Source organism: Centruroides sculpturatus, unplaced genomic scaffold, assembly GCF_000671375.1.
Source record: "Centruroides sculpturatus isolate CEXI.00-Female unplaced genomic scaffold, Cexi_2.0 scaffold1075, whole genome shotgun sequence".
Classification (NCBI taxonomy): Eukaryota; Metazoa; Arthropoda; class Arachnida; order Scorpiones; family Buthidae; genus Centruroides; species Centruroides sculpturatus.
The window spans coordinates 162,903-185,881 of record NW_019385215.1 but is presented as its reverse complement, the minus strand read 5'-3'; the positions used below and the strand labels follow the sequence as shown (position 1 = coordinate 185,881).

Here is a 22,979-nt window from a genome sequence, read left to right as displayed (position 1 = left end):
TGGAAAGGAATCATCTACTATGAGCTGCTTCCATATGGCCAAACACTAAATTCGGACCTCTACTGTCAACAATTGGACCGTTTGAAGCTAGCGATTGATCAGAAGCGGCCAGAATTGGCTAACAGGAGAGGTGTTGTACTTCATCACGACAACGCCAGGCCACACACATCTATAGTGACTCGCCAGAAACTCCGGGAGCTTGGTTGGGAAGTTTTGATGCATCCACCTTATAGTCCAGACATGGCACCAAGCGATTACCATCTTTTTTTATCATTACAAAATTTCCTTGGTGATAAGAAATTGGCATCAAGAGAGGATTGCGAAAATCACTTAGTCAAGTTTTTCGCCAATAGGGACCAGGGCTTCTACGAGAGAGGAATTATGAAGTTACCTTTAAAATGGCAAGAAATTATAAAACAAAATGGTGCATATTTGATCCAAGTCGAACAACCGGAACCATGTTAAATAAAGACTTGAAATGAACGTAAAAATAATGGATTTCTTTTTCCCCAACCTAAAATATATAGGTACTAATGATGTATATACTTATATTCTAATACTGTCTGTATATTCATGAATGTGGTTTACCAAATCAAACAAAACAACAGTTCTTGGAGTGTTCAAATTTATTCATATTTGTCTAAAAATTCCAAAATAGATATTTTAAACTCCTTTTTTTCTTTAGGATTCATTTTTCTCATTAATTCTGACATATTTGTAAAAACTGATTCTACAAAAATGTCATCACTATTGCGATTCTGAATGTTCATTAGATAGGGTTGACACAGCTGACAAAGTATTTAGTATGCTTGTCTCTAGTTCAACATTATCAGTTTCTGTTGTTTTTTTTTTCTTTTCATATTTGTCAGGTGAGTTGATATGTCACCTACAGAAGTTGATGGACCATCACAATAGGTTGCAACACCATCACAAATGTCATCCTGTTCACACACTGATACATCTCTCGTTAATGTATCAAGTGTATTCCATGGGGATGTGTCTGCATCTCCATGGAGTACACTTGTACTCTCATGGAGTGCTTCAACATCGGTCGATGGTGCATAATTACTTCGAGTCCTGAAAGCCAAAAAATTTATTTGAGAATACTGTGCAATATCATAAAGCAGTGTTTCTCAACTTGTGGTCTGTGGACCACATCTAGTCCGCAATGATGGAGCAGGTGGTTTGCAGGTAGACATAAAGTAATAAAAGATTAAAACTTTGTTAAATGATGATTTACTTTTAATAGTTTACTTCTAATTTAATTAATTGTTTTCATGTGTATTTAAAGCATGATTTTAGATTTATTGTGTTATAAATGGGACAGTATGTCCCAAATAATGGTAATACCTACACAGGTTTAAAAAATTGAGGCCTATATAACTTTTTCAGACATCTGAAGGTTGAGAAACACTGTAATAAATGCTTCAAAATATAGTCAACTACAGCATACTTACTTGCGATGTTTTACAATATTCTTTAAAAACATCATTGACTGATATAATGGCCATACAGGCTGCGAGGCTTTTCCGCTCCCAGATGGGGTATATCGGCGATCTTCTTTCCCGAAGCGTTCTCGTAACAGTTTCCATCTCGCCTGGGCTTCAGACACTGAAAGATGCTATATTTTCAAATACCTGCACGTACCGTACAATATATATCTACTCTATATACATTTGGTGACTACATACCTGTCAATTGGACAGTCTCCGCCACGGTCTTCCATGAATTACTTTTTTTTTTAATGTCTTTAAAGTCTGTATGACTTTTGTCATAAATAAATGGAAATTCTTGTATAGCTTGAATTAATAAATTGTCACCTAAATATTCTCCTGACTTCTCCATCGTAGTAAAAGCAGTTAAAAATGGCAAAACAATAAATCGATGTTTGAACACTCGAAAAATGGCAGAACTTACAAATTGTAATCGTAGTTGATGGTAATAACTGTTGCCAGATCAAGCAAAAAGTAACAAATTGATTGAAAAGTAACTTTTGACTGACAATTCTATTTCTAAAATATAAAATTTTAAGATAAGAATTACTTTGGTCATAAAAAAATAGAAAAATTATAAAATGAATAAATAATTATAGTGTTAGATCTGGCAATATCTTTAGATGATTTTGCGCATGCTCACAATGGACTGCTCCGTAAACCGTAAGAAAAGTTGTTCCCTTACGGATACGGAAAAGCCCTTACAGTAGTTTATAACTATTGCTATAGATATCCAGTGTAGCAAACATTTATGGATACGGTTACGTTATGGAGTTTATAACTCGACCCTAACAAATTGTCGCCCCTTCAACGTAGTATCGCCCCCTTCGCTTCAAAATTTCGACGCCCAGGGCCAAAGGCTAATGCCATCTAATAGACTAGTGACTAGTATAATGTTATTTGTTTAATTATTGTACGATATAATGAATAAAGTATCTAATTATTCTTAATATAATGTTTTAATATATCACCCAGAAAATTGTTTTTGCCCCCCAAAATATAAATTGTTCCTAATTGCCCCTCAACATGGAAAAACACCCACATGGGGGCGATATCGTCCCCGTTGAGAAACACTGATTTAATTTGATCCAACGCGACACGCTCAGAATCGATCGCGCGTTAATCAATATGGCGGCGGGACTAGATTCAGTTACTTTTTCATTTGAGACGTTCATTAAAGTGTGTTATTTTAATGCAATTTTTATATTTTTACGATATATATGCTGGACTACGATTACATTTTCGATTTCTACATTTTCTCAACTATCTAAAAGTATAAAATACTTATGGGTAAAAACTGGTGATGTGCCGGATATCCCTATCTATCCGCGGATGGGAAAAAAGATCCGTATCCGTACTCGTATTCATTACTTTTTAGCGGATCTTTAACGGATCTTTTATCTTAATGAATTTCATTACTTATTATTATTTTATTGCTACCTATTTCATATAACTTCAATTCAAATCACTTTTTATTTTGGTATTTTTGAAACCGTGTCAGTAATTTATTTCAATTCAAACACAAATTATTTATCGTATTCATACAGACACTTGGCAAATCACAGAATTAAATTTTATTTAGTTGATTTTAATTCAAACACAAATTATTTATCGTATTCATACAGACACTTGGCAAATCACAGAATTAAATTTTATTCAGTTGATGCACTTTTTATTTCTTAAAATCACATATTTGGCACATTCATATTGTAAAAATTTTATCATGCGAAAATCATTTACTATCGTAAAATATTTCCATATTACACTACTAAACTTTTTTGTCAACAATGTTTTTATTTTAATTTAACTCAACACTCTCCAAAAACACAAATGTAATCTATGCTGTCCCGTGTCACACTAAATTATAAACAAAAACACGCGCAGTGCAAGTCAAAACACATCGCATTACTAACGCAAAGCGTCACCATCAGTCCAAGGTCACACACACTGGCACCGACTGGGTTTGGTTTGGTTTGCAAATGTTAAGAAGGCGGTACCAGTGGCTTAGCCTTTGAAAGGAAGTAAGAAGGGGAAGGTATAGGGTTTTGGTTGAAGATGGGGCAAGAAAGATAGGAAAGTGTGAAATAATGATTAATGGCCAGCCAGCATCGAGCCCCATATATTGAGACCATAGAGTAAAGTATATAAAGAGTGGGCCAAGGCCTAGTTAATACCGAGTATATGCTCCGTTATTGGAGTAGATGCATTAAGAAATAATAATAATAATGATAGTAATAATAAAATAAAGTAAAACATTGAGGAAAACGAAGAATGAACATGCGAGTTACAAAAGTTTATCCCGACAATTGATTGTGGCGGAATACAATGAGAAAATAATAATAATAATAATAATAATACATAGCATGTTCTCTAACCTTGGAGTGTATACATTAAAATAAATAATAATAAATGAAAATAAGAATATAACATTAAGAAAAAAACGAAAAATTTTCATGCGAGGTACAAACTTTATCCTGACAATTGACTGTGGCGGAAAACAATGAGAAGAGATCGTGACAACAGAACAGCAAACACAGTGATTTCACTGCCCTGGAAGTCTGTAGATCTAACAGCTGACTTGCTACAGGTAATATGAGGTAGATTCCCCTAGATGGTTTCTCCTTTTACAGAAGCAGGGGTCAAAACCCTGTTGACGCGAGAAAGAATAAATTATACAAACACATTTCACGAGGAGGGCACGTGTAGATTAGTTGTGAGCCCCCATAGGAATAGATGGTCGTTGGCTTGAAGCTGGACTAGAGAAAAAAACTGGGACTGTGATCTGTTTCTTTTATAAAGTCTTTAAAAGCTGAGAAAGTTTCAGTGTTGCATAAAAAGTCCTTACACCTACAGGGCCAATGGTGTCCCTGTGTGTACATCCTCTGCACTAGGAGTTTATGGTGATTATGTTTTGGGCAGTTAAACAATACATGGTACGGTGTTTCTTCTTCTACTCCACAGTCACAAATGCCATTTCCCTTGCTCAAGAACCTTTTTAGATATTGTTTAAAATTACCGTGACCAGTAATAAATTGGGTAGTATGAAAGTCCGGTGTAAAGTGTTCCATGTTGTTCCTTACTTTTACGTCGGGAAAAAAGCCAAAGATGTTCCTGCCAGTTGTATCCGTATTCCACCTCTCCTGCCACCTGTTAACAGTGTAGTCGTGTATGTAAGAATGCCGATTGGGGGGGAGATTTTTATTCCCTACCGTCGGGATGGTCTAAGGTCTTAGCATATGTGGGTGGCGGTTTTTAAAGGCAGCAAAGACAAGTGTTTACAAAGGTAAACCGTTTATTCCGGACGATAATGCTTAAATAATTTTTTTGGCAAAGGTCCTTAAGTTCAGAACTTTGGGTTGTCTTCGTAAGTTGTTTTCAGTGTCGATCTGGTCCTACGCTGGCCCCGTGACTGCGTCGAGTGAGAAGTTCGAGATCTGAAGTGACAGCACACAAAAGATGAAAGGAAGCACGACAGCTGTCGACAAACGAACACAACAGGTAGTCTAGGTGGAAAAGTCTTAGTGGAAGTCCCGTTGTCCTTGAATTTTGCGTTTTTATATTTTTTTGCGATCGGCTCCTTGTCAATTAGATAGGTCTTACATCACCGTTTTCCAATTGGTCATCCACCTGTCTCCAGGTGTAAATGGAGTTTCGTTAAGTTTGTGGAAAAGGTCGGCTGGAGATGGTTTATCCGACATCATCTTTTCGAATCTGATCGTGTTTAATTGTTGACTATGACACCTTCGCTCATCTAGACATTTTTTAATCTAGTTTTGTTTTGCTTTCTAAACTGCGTCTTAACTTTTAATATTTTAAATTTTCTTCTTTTTATATCTAAAATTTGGTTTTTCTGTCAATTTTTGATGTGCGTCGACGTCAAAGTTGGGTGTTGCCGATTCGACACTTATAATTTGCTTTCCTGACGATTTAACATAACAAATTTTTACATATCTTTCCTTTATTGCGGGGCTATTTCTAGGGTCACATGTAGTTGGCTTTTAACCCAGCTATGGGGTACAAGTAGGGAATTCGATCCCAGTCCTTATTTCTAATCCCGGGATTTCGGGATTATACTTAGTCGATCCCGGGATTATTTCGGTATTGAGGGTTAATAAAAAATAAGAAAATCTTACAGAAATCAACAAATCAAAATTTAGACAAAAATCAACATATTTTACAGTATACACCTAGCTAATTTAATTACTCTAACTAATCAGACTCAGAGTCAGACTAACCAGACTTAAAATCACTCAGTCTTCATGTTAAATTTATTCTTTTTTAAGCATCACTGAGATCTCTTTAAACTCACATAAATTGAAAAAACCTTTATGTAACAAACTATGCAAATAAACATTGAAAATTAACAAAAATCTCTCTTAACATCGACTAAATAGACTACTTTCATATAGCAACCTAGTAAGTAGGTAGTAAGATAAGTTTCTTAGCAAAAAGTATTTAAAAATAATATTAATCAGTCACATTTTTCTTAAATATAAAGAAAACTAATCTAATAGGAACATTCTAATTTGAATTGCGAAAATATGATCTGAGAAATAACAATGCATCCTGTGTCTCATCACCAAGTCTGCTTCTCAATTTGTTGCACATATATGCAGCTGCTGAGAAAACGCGTTTAGGTTTGATGGAAGTTGGAGGAATCGTTAGTAAATACTTATAAGCCCGTTCTAGTTATAGCTTCGAGGACACGGGGAGGTTGGAAGAAAGCAGTCCGGTCGACACGGATTGAGATTGTAGGAGTAAAGGCTACAATTGATTGTTTCGATCATTGTAAGCATGCCTTTCTAAAAATAAACACGTTAATTTTGTAAATTCGGTCTCTGTGTGAGTCTCTCAGCATCCAGCAAACCACTACTCCCAAATGTAAAAAGACTTTCTCGCATCATCCTGACAGATCACGGGCAAGGCGGGGGTCGTAACCTTTTCACCTAAGGTCGACCCCCCTAAGCGAGAGGCGTCGGGTCTATATTAACCACACTGGCAAAACAAGATGGCTGACACATTGACAGGTAAAACACACTGAGTAGTGCTCTCGACTGCGCCAGAAAATCGATTGGCGCCCGCGAAAATTCAAAAATAAAATACAAGAAGTTTTATTACAAGCAAGCATCGCAAGCCCGCTAGGTTAATTTCTGCTGCTTGCTTGGAATAAAATTTCTCATATTTTATATTAAAATGATAGGCAAGCAATTCTGTAAAAGCACTGGCACTGAACGTTTCGCTTCATGCAGTCTATTTTGCAACTTTTTTAAAATGATGTCAATTTCGAAAATCTCGGGATTAGGAAAACTTAATCCCGAAAATTTTGGGACTGAAAAGTAGTCGAGATCCCGGGATCCCGATTTTCGAGATCCCGGGATTAAATCCTCTAGGTACAAGGTTGAAGGAAGAATTGGTTAGGTTCTTGCTGGCTTTTTTCGCAAGAAAGTCGGCTTTATCATTGCCGGCTTCCCCTGAGTGTCCTTTTATTAATTGTAGCTTGATTTTGGTATATTTGTTTTTTAGGTTGGTAAGCATGTGGATGATATCCTTGATTATTTTTAGATTAGTATTCAGAGATTTTATTTGGGTTAAAGCCATCTTGCTATCGCTGAATATAGTAATTTGCTGCTGTGTTTTGCCCTTTATATTATTGTGGACATGTTGCAGGGCTTTAAGAATAGCTAAGCTTTCAGCCTGATTTATTGTACAAAATGAATCCAATTTGAAGTAGGCCTGGTAGACTATTCTGTTACAGTTGTCTAAGATCACCATGGCTGCCCCCACTCCCTGTGGGCTTTTGGACCCATTGGTAAAGATGTTGATTCCTGTTTTTATTTTCAGATCTGGGGAAAGATCAACCTTAGGGGGTCAGTTGCCGGATGCATCAGTCTGTAATTATTGTACCTGTCGAGTCCATGTCTGTGGATTTCTTCTGCAATTATCTTTATCTGATTTGGAGTGTTGTTGGTTGAGACTAGGTGATCTGAGTAGTATGCCGACTGAGTATGAAAGTTGAGATCCGTATCTCAGATACGGATCTCAACTTTCAGATACAGATACGGTATCTGTATCTGCGGATATACATTTAACGATACAGCACATAACTAGTAAAAACAGATTTTTATTTATATTTTCTGAAATTTGATCTGTAAATGCAAAAATTAAACTTATCAAATATCAACTGGATATAAATAATTTCAACTTTGTCTTATTGACATCAGATTTGTTAAATTTCAGGATCGTATTATTTTTCAAATTCAGGGTAGTAAAGTGTTGTTTATTGTCTCCCGCGAAAGTAATAGACACTGCTGATCCTCCATTGTGAAGTACAATAAAAAACTGCTAATTTTTTTTAATATTTTGTTTTCAAAAACTCCCTTCTCTGTCAGTAATGTGTTGAACAACTAACAAATTGTTTTGTTTCAGATTTAACAACTAGTATTGTCAGTAATGAATTCTATAATTTTATATTTAAACGGTCAACTCATTTTTTTTAAGATTTTCATCACCATTGATCATAATATTACCCATTGCAGAGAATGGCGCGTTGTCTTGCTAGCTCCCGAGAAATGGAGGCTTTCGAGGCGCTTTTCGGGCAATTCGGACGGGAATTTCGGATTTGTTCGTTTCTCTGAATGTCAGACGTCTGATGTTTCATTCCTTTTTGCAGCTCGGACGAGGAGAACGATTCCACAGCAGCAGCGGCGCCCACAATTGGCAGGCAGGCGACGGACCACCGCCTGCTCAGCATCACCCAGGCCGTCAGCGTCCTGCTCCAGAGGAGGATGACGTTATACCGACGTCGGTGAGCATTGCTCATTTTTAATTTGTTTGTATTTCTGCTTCTTGATGGGCGCACGTTGGGGGTGTGTTGTTGGGAGTTTTGTTTTCTTTTTCATTTTTCCTCTCTTTCTGTTTCTGTTTACCATGGTGGCAGACTACGACGACGTCGTCTACGGCGGATCCACGAGGAGGAGAAGGAAAACGTTCGTGCAGCTCTGACATGCACGCGCACTTTTCAGATGAATGCGGCTTAAAAAAAAAAGCACAGTAATTGAACGGTTACTGGGCGTGTTTTTATTTCCGCTTCTTTACATTTTTCTTCAGTTCTCGAGATGGTCCAGAAGCTCCGTCGGCATTGCTGCAGCTGATGGTGAATCCGTTTTTAATTTTCTTTATAGTTTCGACTCCGACCCCGATATTAGATGGGTTTACGTTTTTCTCCAATTTATCCATTACTTCGTCGGCTTTATTGTTTTCTTTGGGGTATCTTATATCGTTGGCCGTGCGTAGAGGCACCTTAAGCCTCAAGCTCGAGATATCTCGGGAAAGTTACATAGCGTTACGAAAAACTCGGTCCTTAAGGCCATTTTTGAATTTTTTTAAATTTTTGGAATGTTTTTTAGGTCTCCAAATTTTTTCAAAAATTTTTACCCGCACAAAGAAATTTTATCGCGATTTTAATCAACCTTTAATGATGTGCGATTAACGCTTAATTGTTTTTAAATGGGATTTTGATATCAAATTTCATTCATAGTTCTAAAGTTGTAGTGCACGGATTTTACTTCGGTAAAGTTATTTAAAGCTACTTTCTGATATCAAAAACGACCTCCAATAGTTTTTTAATTTCTTTAATTAATAGATTTTATTATATATAAGTTTAATTAAGTCGGGGGAGTCGGAAATCGCAATAAAAATTTTAATTTTTTAAAAATATTTAAAAATATACAGCCAGCTAGTATTTACCCTACTATTAACCCATTGCCTCCTGAGACTTTTATGAGAATGACCCGGGAAATCCAACTCCATCTGTGTTCAAGGTCATCCAGCTGTGTAAATAATGACTCATCAGTGCCAGATTTCACAGAAAGGCTTACAAAGGAAAATAAAATTTGAAGCTTTTTCTTCAAAATTAACGCATTTCTTTTGTTTTTTTTCAGTTTTAAGTATTTTTTACGTTTAATTACATCAATATCAAAAATTGGTAAAGTCCCAAGGAGTTAATTACGTCTGCAGAGGACTGTACTTGGGGTGTGTGGTGGCACGCGGGTGCCAAAGTCCCTGGAGATTCGGCAAGCTTTTTGAAGAGTAAATCTTTTTCTTCGAGGAGGTTATTGTAGGCTTTGTGTAGGCTGTCGAAAATGGCGGCTGCCACCACATAATTATAATCAGACAGTTCGATTGATCAATGCATTAGTCTCTTATTGTGATTTTGCATTGTTTTGATATATGTTAATGGCTTGTGATCGGAATAAATATTTACGTCCTGGACCAAGATCATTGGTTTAAAATGCCATAGGGCTAGTATAATGGGCAGGCACTTTTTTCAATGGTCGAATATCTGAGCTATGCCCCATGAAACTTCTTACTGAAATAACTGATCGGGAAAAATTTTTTCTTCTCTCATCTGTCCCAAAACTGCGCCTGCACATAACTCCGAAGCATTAGTATATATATGGAAGGGTTCAGAAAAATCAGGATGAATAGGTACAGGGGATTTAGTTAATAGAAGTTTGAGTTTTTGAAAGCTATTGTTACATCATGCATAGAAGTTTGAACTTTATACCTTTCTTTGTTAAATTGGTATGGGGGTTGGGATCTCAGCAAAATTTTGTGTGAAGACACGAAAAAACCAACCATTCCCAGGAAACTCCTTATTTCCTTTACATTTACAGGTGGGCTGACGTTAAGTATGGCACTTACATTTTTTTGGTCACGGAGGATGCCATCTCTCCTAATTATGTGTCCTCAGTAACATACTTCTTCCAATATGCCGTCTCTCCTAATTATGTGTCCTCAGTAACAGACTTCTTCCAATATGAATTTACTTTTACTGGGGTGTAATTTCAAGTTAGTACCATCCAAGATGCTTAAAACCTTACCAATTAGTGCAATGTGTTTGTCAATAGTTTTTGAAAAAAGGACATCAAACAATTAATTTGGGATAGGATAGACAAAAAAATGGAAATGTGGTCATGAAAGACAGTTAACATGAGATGAAAAAACGTGTTTAATTTAACCTAGACAAAAGTTAAACAGGAAATATATTTTCTAACCTCTTTTTTAGATTTTAGTGTGAATCATTCTTCTGGCAAAATACTCTAATTTTTATCCATGATTTCTTCTGACTTAATTAAATTCTTCAACTTTTGCATGTTGTTTTTTTCTTTGTTTGTAAATATTTATGAAAAATATAATATGGTACGTTTATAGTGTGTGTTGCATTTTTCTCTTTGTAAAAACTATAATGCAACCATTAATTAAGTATAAATTATATAAGCACAATCACGCTTCTCGAACATGCAGTTACATTATCTGTCCAAAGTGAATGCAAGATATCAATGATTTTGAATACTAATCAGCAATTCAAGAATGACAAAGTGCACAGAGTAATGCAATGAGTGACAAAATTCAAATTTTAATTAGAGATGAAACAAAAATTAAAATATTTTTCATTCAAAAAAGAAACTTCTGCATTAGTAAAATAAATTTTAAGTATTCTTCCATTTTAATTTCATTAACAATGCAAGAAACATTAATTATCTAATTTTATGTCAAAATTTTTATACAGACGATTTTAAAACTTATAACTGTTTAATTATAAAACAAATTGAAAGATGTTGTGTTATAAAAATAAAAGCAATAACATATCATTTTACCATGTTGATCATCATTATAGATTTCTATATCAAATTGTCCACAGTTGCTTAAAGTACTCTCCAATTCAACATCATCACTTTCAGATGAATTGTTTACAGGTTTCAGTTCATCTTCTAGCATATTACATTTCTAACTAATGAAAACTTCTCTAATTTTACAAATTTTCTGAATAAATATCGATCTTGAAAGTCTTCATTCGAAAAACCTGTCATCTTTGATTGAGTTACAGGAACTTTTTGATCTGAATTTTTCGCAAGATACTGAAAAACTTTCAATATATATTAAATATTAAATTTGATTCATAATATTCAACAGTTATAGTTTTTTTAATTGACGAGCAACTTTAATAATGCGATGACATGCAGCTGCAAAAAGTAGTTGTAATTGACAATAGGAAAAATATCGCTCAAATTGTCGTTTATTGTACATTATCGCAGAGTAATAATGAAAACATTAAAACTTGATTGACGATAATACCCCTGTATTATCGTTAATCAAGTTTAGTTAAATTAGTCAATCAAAAGTAGGTATTCAGTTAAGAATCTGAGAAATACAAATGTTTGGTGTTCATTTTTTTTATACCCGTTGATGTGGGTTCCTGTCTGTGGTGAGGGACCTTTCAGAGATGGTTTAGTTATTCTAGTAATATGCCAGAAAGGGGTATTCTGGCAGTTGAGGGGCAACATAACGTCCCCAACACACTGCTTTGGCCCCTGCTTTGGATAAATGGGAGGCTCAAATCAGGCTTCGTTTGAGTCAATCGACTGGTTGTTGAGTCATTCTTGACCTTGGCCTGGAGTCAATTGATCAATGCAGACCAGGCAGACACATCAGAGAAGATGTGCTCTTTTTGACTGCTTTGTGAGGGTATAGCTCCTGGAAAACCCTGGTGTGACAGTCTATGGGAGTCTCCCATATGATGGCATCCCCTTGTGCCCCATGGTGGGTGAGGTTGCAAGGAGCTGAATACTCATCTCTAAATATGGATTCATTAAAATCAAAACAAACATGTACGAATGCATTGCCACCAAAGGAGGTCAGTTCCTCCAACCAACCATCTTACCTCATCGTTCATGCTACAGGAGAAACACCTCTTTCTAAACGTTCTCTTTTTCTTATTCAGAAACTCTTTGAATTGAACATCGAGCACCTTAAAAAAATCCAAAAATTCAGGTCAGGAGATCTACTCATAGAAGCAGCCTCCCCTCAACAGTCAGAAAAGCTTTTGAAAACGAAGTCTCTAGGAGACGTACAAGTCACCATCATACCACACACAAGTTTGAACTCTTCACATGGTGTGATATCTGAAATCGATTTGATGTCTGAAGATGAATCAGATATTCAGATCAGCCTTTCAGATCAAGGAGTTACTGCTGTTTGACGCATCTCCATTTGTTGAAATGGCAAGATAATTCCTACAGAACATCTAATCGTGATATTTAATAAACTGACATTACCATCTTTTCTTACAGAAGGATATTTGCACTGTCCGGTTCTCCCATATATTTCAAATCCACTGTGCTGTTTCAAATGCCAGCGGTTTGGACATTCTAAAACATCCTGTCGAGGCAAAAACTTATGTGCACAGTGTGGAATTGAAGACCACCAGAGTACTGAGTGTACCAATACTCCATGCTGTGTGAATTGCAAAGATGCTCATCCTGCTTACTCAAAAAATGCCCTGCATGGCAGAGAGAGAGAAAGAAATCCAATGCGTAAAAACAGTTAACAATCTACCTACCTGGAGGCTCATCACATGGTCACTTCGAGTTTACTGTTGAAACAGAAGACATTTGCTGCAGTTTTAAAATTTACAAAAACGTGTGGAGTTCAGACAGATATTTCTGTTTCTCCAAAGGAATCTCTCACTTGCCATGCTAAATGTTTACTAATTCAATCTAAAGAGACAGAAGAAAAGGCGAACATAAAGACAAAATCACTCCTATCAAAAACAGGAGTAATAACTAGAAATGTGGATTCTAAAAAAGCTAATAATAACCCACTCAACAAACAAATATTGAAAGCAGTCCTCTCTAAATCAAAGAGATCAGAGACTCACGCCATGAGTGAGTTTTCTGATCTCTCTGATGAAGAAAATAATTCAGAGGTGACCCAACCAACCTCATCCCCAAAAGGAAAATCCTCAGTGAAATTCAAGAGGGACACTGTCGTGAAGAATGCTGCCTCAAACACATAATTGATTATAAAATAATCCAACGGAACTGTTGTGGTTTCCGCAACAACTTCTCTGACATTAAACACTTGACATCATCTACCTCATTCTCTGCGTGGCACTCCAGGAGACTCATCTGAAATTTGGAGAGAAAATTACTTTAAAAGGATTTGGACTTTACGCAAGGATGATGATAGTCACAACTGTGCTAGTGGTGGTGTGGCTATACTGGTTTTCAATCGCATCCCATCCTTACTGGTACAAATAACAACAGAGCTGCAAGCTGTGGCAGTCAGAATTTCAATTGGCATAACTGTCACAGTTTGTTCTCTGTACTTGCCACCAGATGTCAGAGTCAATGAGGATGAATTGGATGCATTAGTTGAACAGCTGCCAACTCCATTTCTTTTACTGGATGATTTCAATGGCCACAATCCTATGTGGAGCAGTCCCGACATCAACTGTTGAGGCAGAGCCATTGAGAGATTTATAGGTAATCACAACTGTATTTATTTAATACTGGAGAAGTGACGTATTTTCATGCCCTGACAAGAACATTCACTGCCATTGATCTATCTTTAGCAACTCCAAACCTGTTTTCAGCATTTTCATGGGAGGTTGGATGTAATCCACTCTCTAGTGACCACTTCCCAATATTTCTAAAATATCACGGCAGAGAAAGCTGTGAAACAACCCGTCCACCATGCTGGAAACTGGAAACAGCCGATTGGCCTGTTTTTTCCTCTATAGCCAACATCACTGAGGATACAGTGAATATTGCTGATATCAATGATGCAGTTGAAGTTGTCACTTCCAATATCATACAGGCAGCTGAAAAAACAATGGGGAAAACATCAACCAGACACCCAAAGCATCTGAAACCTTGGTGGGACCAGAATTGTGAGGCAGCATTTAAAAAACAAAAGAAAGCATGGGAGATTTTCAGAAGATACCCCACTGCTAAAAATTTGGTTGCTTTTCAAAAAGTAAAGGCAAATGCCAGAAGAATAAGGAGGCAAACCAAAGGGATTCTTGGAGGAAGTATGTCTCTAGCATAACATCTTCCACTAGCTCAAAAGCAGATTGGGATAAATTCCATAAATTTATGATGATTCATAATAAAATTCATAAAATTAATGGGACATATGCTTCTCATTCTCTGTCCCTGCTGGAAAATAATGGCACAGTAATCAGTGATATACAGGTTATTACTGATTTATTGGGTGAAACATTTTCTGTTTCATCCAGCAATATCCCTCTAATTACAGCAATATCTCTCTGACAAGTTGCCTGTGTAAACTTTTTGAGAGGATGGTAAACAGACGTTTGATGTTTCTCCTAGAGGAAAAGAACTACTTTTCACCACATCAGAGTGGATTTCGTAGGAACAGAAGTACCATGGATAATTTGGTTAACCTTGAAACATCTATATGCAAAGCGTTTGTTAGACGACAGCACTTAGTGTATGTGAATTTTGACATAAAGAAGGCCTATGATGGATGTTGGTGATATGGGATACTCTGTGATCTGTACCAATTCGGATTACGGGGTAACTTTCCAGTTTTTATAAAAAACTTCCTACAGAATCGAAAATTCCATGTCAGGATGGGCAACACTTTATCTAGGCCTTTCATGCAAGAAGGTGTTCCTCAAGGTTCTATTTTGAGTGTGACTCTGTTCCTAATCAAAATCAACAGCATAGCTAACTGTTTCTCTCCCAGTGTGAAACACTCATTGTATGTTGATGACTTTCAGATCTCCTACCAGTCTAGTAAAGTGAGTTTCATTGAGAGACAACTGCAAACCTCCCTAAATCGCATATACAAGGTCTTCGTTGCATTAAATGTAAAGTCCCAATGCCTTTACATTTAACACAACGAAGACCTTGTGCATCCACTTTTGCCAAAGGTGTGAACTGCAATTGGATCATGAAATTTATTTAAGTGCGGCTAAAATTTCAATTGTGAATGAGGCTAAGTTTTTGGGAGTTTTATTTGACCATAAACTGACATTCTTACCACACTTGCACAGTTTGAAGAGTAGATGTTTAAAATTTTTGAACCTTGTAAAGGTACTGTGCTGCTCATCCTGGGGAACAGACAAATGTTCTATGCTCAGGATTTATAGAGCCCTTGTCCACTCAAAGCTGAATTATGGATGCATTGTTTATGGCTCTGCGTGAGAATCTACTCTTCGGATGCTGGATCCAATTTGCCATCAAGCATTACATTTGTGCAGTGGTGCTTTTCGAACTTCTGTTCAAAGTTTGTACGTGGATGCTTATGAGACTCCACTGTCTCTTAGGAGAGAACAGTTGTCTCTTTTTTATTATATAAAACAGAAATCTTATACTAAACCTTCAGTTGATTGTACAGTATGAGGTACTCAGCTGAAAAGGTTATTTGAAGCTTGCCCAAGTAGTGTTGCTAATTCGTCATAAGAATGGAGAATGTAAGCAGCACGATTGACTTGGACACAAGCAACGTCTCACAGGTTGAGGTTGATAGTATACCACCTTGGTCAACTCCTGTGATAAATGTTGACTTTAGTTTAAAGCAGTTTCCTAAGAAATCCACTCCAGACTATGTCTACATACAGCACTTTGCAGAAATTCAACACCAAGACAAGAACTTAATTCCTATTTATAGTGATGGTTGTAAATCAGATGATTATGTTGGCTCAGCCTTCGTTTGTCAGGATGATATCGTGGCAGAACAAATTGCACCAAATGCATCCATCTTTACTGCAGAGCTGCAAGCTATTCATCTAGCCTTAAAATATGTAATCAGAAAAGGTCATTGTTGCTGCATGATTTACAGTGACTCAGTTAGGGCACTTCAGGCTTTGACCTTGTGTGAACCTAGTCCTCATTCAATAGTGATTAAAATTTGGAAACTAATTTGTCATCTTACTACGTGTAAGTCCTCTGTAAAGTTTTGTTGGGTCACAGGCCACGTGGGTATAAGAGGAAATGAAGCTGACACAGCTGCTAAGTCAGCAAGTCCTTCATAGCATACAATGCATATTGAAGGAGGTGATTTGAAGCTAGTCGTTAAAAGACGACTAGCAGAGAGATGGCAAATTATGTGAAACACACAAATCCATTTCCTCTTTCCATTTGGTCTTGATTTTCGATCCTGATTGGCATTTTTCGCTTGTTCCCGCAAATTTTCTAATGCCCTTCCGGACGAGCTTTCTGGAGTGGGCAATGCTGGATACTCAGTCACTGTTACATTAGGTGATGAGTGCTTATTACTGAACTGTTCACCTGGCCACCCCTGTCCATAATACGCAGCATAAAAAAGAGCCACATCCTCCCACGAGTATCGGGATGTGAAGGATGGGGAAAATGTGAGTCTCCACCATTTAGGCTTCCTTGCCTGTGCATAATATGTGGGTGCAAACCAACTGGCATAGGTGCCCTCCAGTTTCTGGAATCATAAGGATAGTATTTAGCCCTGCCCATAAGTGGTTTGTTTTGGCTGCCTCACAAATGTTGGCCAATTGTTATTAAAAGATGGGGTCAAAGGGTAATTTGAGGGAACTGGATAATGTGGACCTGAAAATTATTTTGAGATGGTGTGTATGCCTCGTTTGCCTTATTTCTAGACAGCGGAAACTGTCTGTCTTGCGCATTTTCCTCTCTCGGGACCTATCTTTTGGTCTTGATCCCAGAGTTGACCAAGGCTTGAATTTCTTTTCTAAATTAGCTAATTGCCTAAATTGGTTTATTTTTGCTTCTAGCTCAGACTCGGACTGCCAATTTTCTATCTCCTTGTGTGCTAAAGCTGCTTCGGTTGTTGTATCCACACTCGCAACTCAATTTTGCATTTTTCCCACTAATTGTTTGATTGTTTCTTCTCGCGTTGTGATTTCTAATGCATCCAAAAATGTCCGAGGGTCATGGGTCAAGCCGTTCCGTTCTTTATACGGTCGTTGAGACCATGCAAAAACTGAATCTGAAGCTTTTCATCTAGCTCTTTTTTGCTTGCACTGCTTGAAAATCTCAGTTTCCTGCTCGTTTTCTCCAGCCTGCGCAATCACTGTGTCACTGGCTAGAGTTTGTAACTGAATGGCAAATTTTTGAACTCACTCATCCTGTTTTTGCATGCATGTGTGGAATTTCTGTACGCAGATCGAATAGGGTTGTTCATCAAACCATTCAAACATTAACCGCTTAAAACTATCAATTAATTCAGAATAAGATAGAGGAAAAAAATGTAAATGTCGTCGTGAATGAGAGTTTCACATGAGATGAAAACACGTGTATAATTTAACCTAGACGAAAGTTAAACAGGAAAATATTTTCTAACCTTCTTTTCAGATTTTAATGAGAATTCTTCATCTGGCAAAATACACTCATTATTATTAATGATTTCTTGTGGCTTAATTATATTCTTCAACTTTTTCGTATTGAAAAATTATGTACCAGAACCATTTACGGTGTGATCACGTAAAAAGATTGATAAACAAACGTTTTTGAACCCCATCAGGGCTCTGCTTCAAGTTCCAAACATTTTCTAGATAGATGTTTGATATCCGTTAAAAATTCGTTCAGTCAACATGTCGTTTAAAGTTTGAGTTCGAATGGATTTATACAAATCAAGTTGCACATGCACGACTTGATTTGTATAAATCCATCCAAAGAAAAACCATTTTTCTTTTCTTAATGCAAACAAACAACAAATAAATTAAAGAAAAACTTTTTCTAAATCAGAATAAAAAATAAATAAATCTGAAATAAACTATTTTATCGAAATTATTTGCTTCTATTGCCAATAATATTATTCTTTTCACTTTCGACATGATAAAAATCTCCAAACTCTGCGGACGTACTAACTGAATAGATTCCCGCATTTTGTCTGTTGCTGAAAGAAGGGAAAAGTAATTTCATAAATAAAAATATTGATATTTATTTCAAAAATTTTAGATCTATATATTATGAAATTTGCATAAATTTTAAGAAAAATAAAAAGTTCGAAATCAGTAAAATAATTTTAAATTTTATCTTAATGAATAAAATATACATGAAGAAAAATGAATAGTAAAAAAACAAGCGAATGTCACTAAATATTACGAGAAAGAAATGTTATAATTTAATGAAAATTAAACCGTTACAAAAAGTTTAATTAAATCATTTTAATGACTTAATTCAAAACAATTAATTCAGAATAACATATAAAAAAATGAAAATGTGGTCGAAAATGAAAGTATAACATGAAATGAAAACACGTGTTTAATTTAACCTAGACAAACAGGAAAATATTTTCTAACCTTTTTTTTAGATTTTACAGTGGATCCTTTTTCTGTCAAAATATTCTCATTTTCACCTACAATTTCTTCTGATTTAATAAAATTGTTCAAATTTTGAGTGCTGGTTTTTTCTACGCTCCAAAATATTTCTGAAAAACACAATATTGTATGCTTAGCATGTGTGTTGCACTTTTCTCTTTGTAAAAAATATAATGCAGCCATTAAGTATAAATTATACAAAAATCATCACGCTTCTCAAACATGCGGTTACATTATCCGTACAAAGTGAACACAAGATTTCGAATACTAATCAGCAATTTAAGAAGGGGGTGATACAATGAGTGACAAAATTTGAATTTTAATTAAACAGATACAACAAAAATTAGAATATTTTTCATTCAACAAAGAAACTTCTGCTTAAGTAAAATAAATTCTAAAGTATTCTTACATTCTAATTCTATTAACAATGCAAGATACATTCATTATCTAATTTTATGTTAACATTTTTATACAGCTGATTTTAAGACTTTTCTTACTGTTAAATTATAAAAGAAATTGAAATACGTTGTGTTATAAAAATAAAAGCAATAACTTATCCTACCATGCCCATCATCATTATCGATCATGATTTTGCCATCTGGTTTAATAGAATCGGTTGAAATACATTTTGATTCAATTTCATCACTTTCTGATGAATCGATGTGAGAGCCGGATTCATCATCTGAATTCTGAAAAAATATTTCAATATATTTATTAAATTAAATATTGAATTTGATTCATAATATTCAACAATTACATTTTCAGTAATTGCTGAACAAATTTAATAAAGCAATGACAGGCAGCTGCAAAAAGTGATTGTAATTGGCAATACGAAAAATATTGCTCAAATTGTCCTTTATTCTACATTATCGTGGAGTAATTATGAAAACATTAAATCTTTACTGACGATAATATGGAGGGTGTGCACTAGTAGGTATACAGTTTGGAATATGAAAAATACAAATGTTTGGTGTTCGTTATTATTACTCTTATAATCTTTTATTAGTTCATATTACTTATTTGTGATTTAATTTGTACATAATAATAAATGTTGTTTCTTCCTATTTTCTCGCTGTATGTTTTTCCATAATAACATAAACCTACTTTTGAACCGCAGGTGTATATTTACTGGANTTCTAAATCAGAATAAAAAATAAATAAATCTGAAATAAACTATTTTATCGAAATTATTTGCTTCTATTGCCAATAATATTATTCTTTTCACTTTCGACATGATAAAAATCTCCAAACTCTGCGGACGTACTAACTGAATAGATTCCCGCATTTTGTCTGTTGCTGAAAGAAGGGAAAAGTAATTTCATAAATAAAAATATTGATATTTATTTCAAAAATTTTAGATCTATATATTATGAAATTTGCATAAATTTTAAGAAAAATAAAAAGTTCGAAATCAGTAAAATAATTTTAAATTTTATCTTAATGAATAACATATACACGAAGAAAAATGAATAGTAAAAAACAAGCTAATGTCACTAAATATTACGAGAAAGAAATGTTATAATTTAATGAAAATTAAACCGTTACAAAAAGTTTAATTAAATCATTTTAATGACTTAATTCAAAACAATTAATTCAGAATAACATATAAAAAAATGAAAATGTGGTCGAAAATGAAAGTATAACATGAAATGAAAACACGTGTTTAATTTAACCTAGACAAACAGGAAAATATTTTCTAACCTTTTTTTTAGATTTTACAGTGGATCCTTTTTCTGTCAAAATATTCTCTTTTTCACCTACGATTTCTTCTGATTTAATAAAATTGTTCAAATTTTGAGTGCTGGTTTTTTCTACGCTCCAAAATATTTCTGAAAAACACAATATTGTATGCTTAGCATGTGTGTTGCACTTTTCTCTTTGTAAAAAATATAATGCAGCCATTAAGTATAAATTATACAAAAATCATCACGCTTCTCAAACATGCGGTTACATTATCCGTACAAAGTGAACACAAGATTTCGAATACTAATCAGCAATTTAAGAAGGGGGTGATACAATGAGTGACAAAATTTGAATTTTAATTAAACAGATACAACAAAAATTAGAATATTTTTCATTCAACAAAGAAACTTCTGCTTAAGTAAAATAAATTCTAAAGTATTCTTACACTTTAATTTCATTAACAATGCAAGATACATTCATTATCTAATTTTATGTTAACATTTTTATACAGCTGATTTTAAGACTTTTCTTACTGTTAAATTATAAAAGAAATTGAAAGACGTTGTGTTATAAAAATAAAAGCAATAACTTATCATCCTACCATGCCCATCATCATTATCGATCATGATTTTGCCATCTGGTTTAATAGAATCAGTTGAAATACATTTTGATTCAATTTCATCACTTTCTGATGAATCGATGTAAGAGCTGGATTCATCCTCTTCATAAATTATATCCCCCTCGATGTGGGTTCCTGTTTGTGGTGAGGGGACCTCCCAGAGATGGTTTAGTAATTCTTCTTTACCATCCCTGGGATCTAAATGCCCACCCACGTGTTTGCCGTGCGTGGTGTCTCGTATGCCGGAAAGGGGGATCCTGGTAGTTGAGGGGCAACATAACGTCCTCAATACACTGCTTTGGCCCCTGCTTCAGATAAACGGGAGGCTCAAATCAGGCTCCGTTTGAGTCAATCGGCTGGTTGTTGAGTCATTCTTGACTTCGGCTTGGAGTCAACCGATCGATGCAGACCGGGCAGACACGTCAGACAAGATGTGCTCTTCTTGACTGCATTGTGAGGGTATAGCTCCTGGGAAACCCTGGTGTGATGGTCTATGGAAGTCTCCCATGTGATGGCATCCCCTTGTTGGACCCCATGGTGGGTGGGGTCACTAGGAGCTGAAATATTATTATTTAATCATGGATCATAAATCTTCAAAAAATACAGACAAACCAGAAAACATGAATGAAAACACTGCCAGTCAGCCATCCTACTTAATAGTGCATGCTACTGGGGAAAAGTCTTTGTCAAAATGTTCCCCTTTTTTGATTCAGAAGTTATTTGAATCAACGATCGGGCACCTGAAAAAAACGCAAAAATTGAGGTCAGGAGATCTACTTGTAGAAACTGCCTCACCTCAACAGTCGGCAAAACTTTTAGCTGCAAAGAAATTGGGAGACATTGAAGTCACAGTCACACCACATGGAAGTTTGAACTCATCACGTGGTGTGATATCTGAGTTTGATCTGATGTCTGAAGATGAATCAGATATTCAGATGAACCTTTCAGACCAGGGTATCACTGCTGTTCGACGTATCTCCATTCGTCGGGATGGCAAATTAATACCAACCAAACATTTAATTCTCACCTTTAACAAGCCGACATTGCCATCTTTTATTACAGCAGGTTATCTGCGCTGCCCTGTCCGTTCGTACGTTCCAAATCCGCTGCGTTGTTTCAAATGCCAGCGGTTTGGACATTCACAGACATCCTGCCGTGGCAAGAGCGTATGTGCACAGTGTGGGACTGAAGGTCACGAGAGTACTGAGTGTACCAGTACCCCATGCTGTGTTAACTGTAAAGATGCCCATCCTTCTTACTCCCGAAAATGCCCTGCATGGCAAAGAGAAAAGGAGATACAACGGGTTAAAACAGTCAACAACATACCCTACCCAGAGGCTCGTCGTATGGTCACTTCAACTGCACCTTTGAGACAGAAAACATTTGCTGCTGTTTTGAAATCCACAAAGACATGTGGGGTTCAAACAGATATTTCTGTCTCTTCTAGTGAATTTCGTACCCGCCATGCGAAATGTTTAATTCTCCCAACTATTCAATCATCAGAAAAGGAGACCAAGAAAGCCAAAACACCCCTACCAAAAACAGGGGTAATGACAAGAAATGTGGGTTCTAAGAAGGCTGCTAAGAACCCACTCAAAAAAAAAAAAAATTAAAAGCAGCCATCTCCAAATTTAAGAGATCAGAGGCTCAGTCTATGAGTGAGTTCTCTGACTTCTCTGACGAGGAGACTAATAAGGAGGTGACACCACCAACTTCATTTCCAAAAGGCAAATCAGCCGTAAAACTAAAGAGGGATACCTTCACAAAGAATGCTGCCTCAAACACATAATGGATTATAAAATAATCCAATGGAACTGTCGTGGTTTTCGCAACAACTTCTCTGACATTAAACACTTGACATCATCTACNAGTCATTAAAAAACGACTAGCAGAGAGATGGCAAAATATGTGGAACGCACAAGTCCACAATAAACTGCATGAGATCAAACCTACGATAGAAAATTGGACACACAAGAAATTTTATAACAGGAGATCTGAAGTTATTATTACTCGTTTGAGAATTGGACATACTCGGTTGACTCATCAATACCTTTTGAAG

The 22,979-nt window shown here is 35.8% G+C and overlaps 4 protein-coding genes and 1 long non-coding RNA gene across 5 annotated transcripts in view; 3 read left to right on the top strand and 2 right to left on the bottom strand.

The window, feature by feature from the left end:
- LOC111636269 overlaps positions 1 to 8,925 on the top strand; it is a 12,556-nt gene extending 3,631 nt beyond the window's left edge. Inside the window, exon 3 of the mRNA XM_023381476.1 lies at positions 8,164 to 8,925. Within this exon, the coding sequence (XP_023237244.1) occupies positions 8,164 to 8,319 (156 nt within the window). The 3' untranslated portion in view covers positions 8,320 to 8,925. The remainder of the gene's footprint in view (positions 1 to 8,163) is intronic.
- Positions 544 to 2,084, bottom strand: LOC111636271. The gene is made up of 3 exons (XM_023381480.1): positions 1,692 to 2,084; positions 1,458 to 1,611; positions 544 to 1,077 (listed from the first exon to the last, which is right to left on the bottom strand). The coding sequence occupies exons 1-3, from the start codon at positions 1,843 to 1,845 to the stop codon at positions 816 to 818; spliced, it is 570 nt and encodes a 189-aa protein (XP_023237248.1). The 5' UTR covers positions 1,846 to 2,084; the 3' UTR covers positions 544 to 815.
- A 3,210-nt stretch (positions 8,926 to 12,135) lies between the features above and the next one.
- On the top strand, positions 12,136 to 12,534 carry LOC111636263. Its single transcript, XM_023381470.1, has one exon. It carries the CDS (start codon positions 12,136 to 12,138, stop codon positions 12,532 to 12,534), a length of 399 nt encoding a protein of 132 aa, XP_023237238.1.
- Positions 12,535 to 17,891: 5,357 nt separating this feature from the next.
- On the bottom strand, positions 17,892 to 19,721 carry LOC111636272. The gene is made up of 3 exons (XR_002758510.1): positions 19,181 to 19,721; positions 18,601 to 18,728; positions 17,892 to 18,194 (listed from the first exon to the last, which is right to left on the bottom strand). It is a non-coding gene; the product is annotated as an uncharacterized LOC111636272 (long non-coding RNA).
- A 1,600-nt stretch (positions 19,722 to 21,321) lies between these two features.
- On the top strand, positions 21,322 to 22,550 carry LOC111636270. The gene has a single exon (XM_023381479.1). It carries the CDS (start codon positions 21,499 to 21,501, stop codon positions 22,531 to 22,533), a length of 1,035 nt encoding a protein of 344 aa, XP_023237247.1. The 5' UTR covers positions 21,322 to 21,498; the 3' UTR covers positions 22,534 to 22,550.
- The last annotated feature ends 429 nt before the right edge of the window (positions 22,551 to 22,979 follow it).